This window comes from Acanthisitta chloris, unplaced genomic scaffold (assembly GCF_000695815.1).
Source record: "Acanthisitta chloris isolate BGI_N310 unplaced genomic scaffold, ASM69581v1 scaffold12193, whole genome shotgun sequence".
Lineage (NCBI taxonomy): Eukaryota > Metazoa > Chordata > Aves > Passeriformes > Acanthisittidae > Acanthisitta > Acanthisitta chloris.
In genome coordinates, this window is record NW_008666606.1 from 1 (window position 1) to 3,550 (window position 3,550).

A 3,550-nucleotide genomic window follows, 5' to 3' on the forward strand; every position below is an offset into this window, starting at 1 on the left:
GAGGTAGCTGTAGGTGTTGTCGAAGCGCAGTACGTCTGCGGGAGGGAGGGGTCAGGGGGTGCTGGGGGCACCGCGGGGACCCCCAGCACCCTGGGGATGGGGAGGCACTCACAGATGCCAGGCGTGGAGCAGGTGAGGGAGCCGTCCTCGGGCACCATGTGTGCGTTGTAACGCTGGTTGGGGTACACCTCGGTCATGTCTCCTGCGCGCTGGCGCTCCCCCACCTTCGTCTTCAGGTACACCCCGAAACCCACGTCAGCTCCCTCCGAGCGGAACTGCCACCTGCACCGGGCACACGGCGGGTCCTGCGGTGGGGCTGGGAGCACGCCCGGGGTGCCACCCCTCCCCGTGGCACGCAGCACCCCACTCACCTGAGGACACAGCCGGGGAAGAGGATCTCATACTCAACCTGGTGGGACGAGCCTCGGTTGACCACCACCGTGTGCTCATACTGCTGCGCCAGCTGGTCCCGCACATAGTACCGCTGTGGCACATCCCCCCCGTAGTTGATCTGGAAGGGATGGAGGTGTGGGGATAGGGGAACCATCCAGCATCCCCAAAGAACCCAAAAGGGACTTCTCCTACCTTGCTGAGGCACTTGGGGTTCCCATCGGGGTCAGTCAGTGTGCCCCCATACTCCACTGGGATCTGCCCAGGGTCGATGTACTGCTGCAGGACCTCCTTCCAGTTGGCTGCAGGGGGAGGACAGTGAATTTGGGGGGGACTGTGAGCCCCAGCCCAGCTGGGGAAGCCCCCAGGGTTGAGGTTTCCTCCCTGGGTGGGATGACAGCAGAGGAGGGATGTGACATCCCTGTTTTGGACACCCTGGGGAGGGTAAGGACTCACATCCCAGCACCACCACCTTCTTGCGTGTGTCCTCACTCAGGAAGTGCTTGACCAGGTTGTAGGCTACAGGGAAGATCTTGGGGGCTGGGGGACAATGGAGGGTGTTAGGGGGTTGTCAGCACCCAAATGTGGAGAGCAGGACCCCAGGACCAAACTTACCTTTCACAATAAAGAGGCGCTTGAGGGACTCAGGGTAGTTCTCCTCGAACATGGACAGGAGCTGCAGGATGGGGGAGTTCCGGTCACCCATCCCACATACCCACCAGGACCCACACCCCAAAACACCTGAGGGTGTGGGGCACCACAGGGACCTGCTGTTGCACATCCCCAGGGCCAGGGGTCAGCCCAGATCCCTTCGGTCCCCCAGGGAAGGAGGATGGGCAGGAGCCCCTCACCTCCCCATACGTGTCCACCGCTGGTTTCCAGAGGTGCTTCAGGCCCAGGCCCTCACAGTCATAGACCATCATCACCATCTCAATCTTCTTGCCCAGCTGGGACAGAAGGATGGGGCAGTCAGGCAGGACCCATGGAAGGGTTTAGGGATGGGGTCCACCCCCAGCCAGAGCCTCCTCCTAAGTGCTGGTGTGTGGAGAAGGGGCATCATGGGAGCTGGAACAGGGACACAGGCTGGGTGGGAATGGACAGGATGAGGACTTAGGAAGCTGTCAGGGACATGGTCCATGGTGGGATGGACAGGACATGGACCTATATAGGCTAGTGAGGACATTGGCTGGTAGGGATGGACCAGAGATGGATGGATAGGGCTGGGGAGGACATTGGCTGAGGAGATAGACAGAACATGTACTTGTGAGTCTGGCAGGGCTATGGACTGAGAGGGACGGACAGGACATGGACCTATAGAACCTATAGGGCTGAGGAGGACAATGGCTGGTAGGGATGGACAGGATGTGGACTTGTGGGGCTGGGGAGGACATTGGGTGGTGGAGATGGACAAGACATGGGCTGGCAGTGACACAGGCTGCAGGGGATGGACAGGACATGGACCTATAGAATATATTTGACTGATGAGGACATTGGCTGGTAGGGATGGCACAGAGATGGATGTATGGGGCGGTGGAGGTCATTGGGTGGTTGAGATGGACCAGACATGGACTTGTGGGGCTGGCAGGGACAGGCTGAGGGGCATGGACAGGGGATCCATGGATCTATAGCACATATAGGGCTGGGGAGGTGGAGGTGGCCCAGAGATGGACATACGGGGCTGGGAAGGACATCAGGTGGTAGAGATGGACAGGATGTAAACATATGGGGCTGGCAGGGACATGGACTGAGGAAAATGGACAGGATATGGACTGTGGGTCTGGGGGAGACTATGGCTGGTGGTGATGGACTGGACATACAGGGCTGGAGAATATGATGGCTGGTGGGGATGGACCAGAGATGGACATATGGGGCTAGGAAGCATATTGGGTGGTAGAGGTGAACCAGACATGGACTTGTGAGGCTGGCAAAGACCTATAGGACTGGAGGGGCTGCTGGCTGGTAGGGATGGACCAGATGGAGACGTAGAGGGCTGGAAGGGCCTGCTGGGGCCAGCAGGGTGTGGGCAGGCAGGTGCCCACCTTCTGGCTCTGCTGCTCGCACTCGCGCCGCAGCACCTCACAGTCACGGAACTTGTTCTTGAGCAGGTCTTGCTTGGAGGCTGAGAAGAGCAGCCCCTTGGCATCCAGTGGCCCAATGATGTCGTACCACACCGGGCTGCCCTCCCGGTCATAGCCACACATCCCCCCAGCCATGTACTTCCGGATCACCTGCAGGAACACAGGGGGATCAGGGCACTGTGCACCCTCGGGGGGCTTGGGGGGATGGGACAGTCCCCTCCAGGACCATCCCTGGGAGGCTCAAGGGGACGGTCCCCTCCAGGACAGCACCCCTGGGGAGCTTGGGGGAAAGGTCCCCTGCAGGACCAGCCCCAGGGCACTCAGGAGGACAGTCCTCTTCAGGACCACCCCTCAGGGCCCCAGACACTCACCTCAGGTGGTTCCCAGTCAATGATGTTGTCAGCATCCATGTACTTGCGGACCTCGAGGTGCTGTGAGGGGGACCAGAGCACGCCAGGGTGAGATATGGGGACCATCCCCATGGGACAAGGTGCACCCCATGGACAGGTCACCCTGGTTGGGAGAGAGGGCTGGGCTGGTGGCCCAGGGTTCACTGTCGCATGCCAGGGGACACAGTATGGCAGGGTCCCCCAAGAGCAGGTGTCCTCACCTTGCGGAGCATTGCCTCTGCCTTGGGCAGGTCGAAGGCGCGTGCTGCAAGAGAGCAGAGAGCTCAGCCCCATGCCAGGCCTCGGGGGTCTCCCACCCTCCCAGGGGTGTCCCCCACTTTGGGGTTACCTCGGAGCCATTTCAGGAGGAAGGAGTCGTCCTGGGAGGGCAGGGAGGGCAGCACGTCCTGCAGCTTCTCCCGGAACTGCGGGGACAAGAGGGATAGTTAGCAAAGGGGTCCCTGATCCCACCCAAAAAAACCCAAGCCCAGAGGTTTGTCCTGTCCTTGTCCCCCCAAAAACACCCCAGCCAGGACTGGGACATACCCAGGGGGAAGGGTCACCCCCTGCCCTGTCCCTGCTGCCACGTGCAGCCAGGATCAGCAGTTACTATGCTCCTCCTGGCAGGGGACTGTCCCCAGCCCAGCCACCATGCACTGGGTGTCCCCAAGCACTGGGTGTCCCCAAGCCCTT

The 3,550-nt window shown here is 61.0% G+C and overlaps 1 protein-coding gene across 1 annotated transcript; it reads right to left on the minus strand.

The window, feature by feature from the left end:
- Positions 1–3: 3 nt before the first annotated feature.
- On the minus strand, positions 4–3,276 carry LOC103799847 (SEC14-like protein 2; the record flags this gene model as incomplete). Its single annotated transcript, XM_009072197.1, has 11 exons — positions 3,207–3,276; positions 3,079–3,122; positions 2,840–2,899; positions 2,430–2,618; positions 1,242–1,337; positions 1,006–1,066; positions 847–930; positions 586–692; positions 372–511; positions 113–282; positions 4–35 (listed from the first exon to the last, which is right to left on the minus strand). Coding segments are annotated over exons 2-11 (951 nt in total), but the record flags the coding sequence as incomplete, so codon positions are not given.
- Between the last annotated feature and the right edge of the window lie 274 nt (positions 3,277–3,550).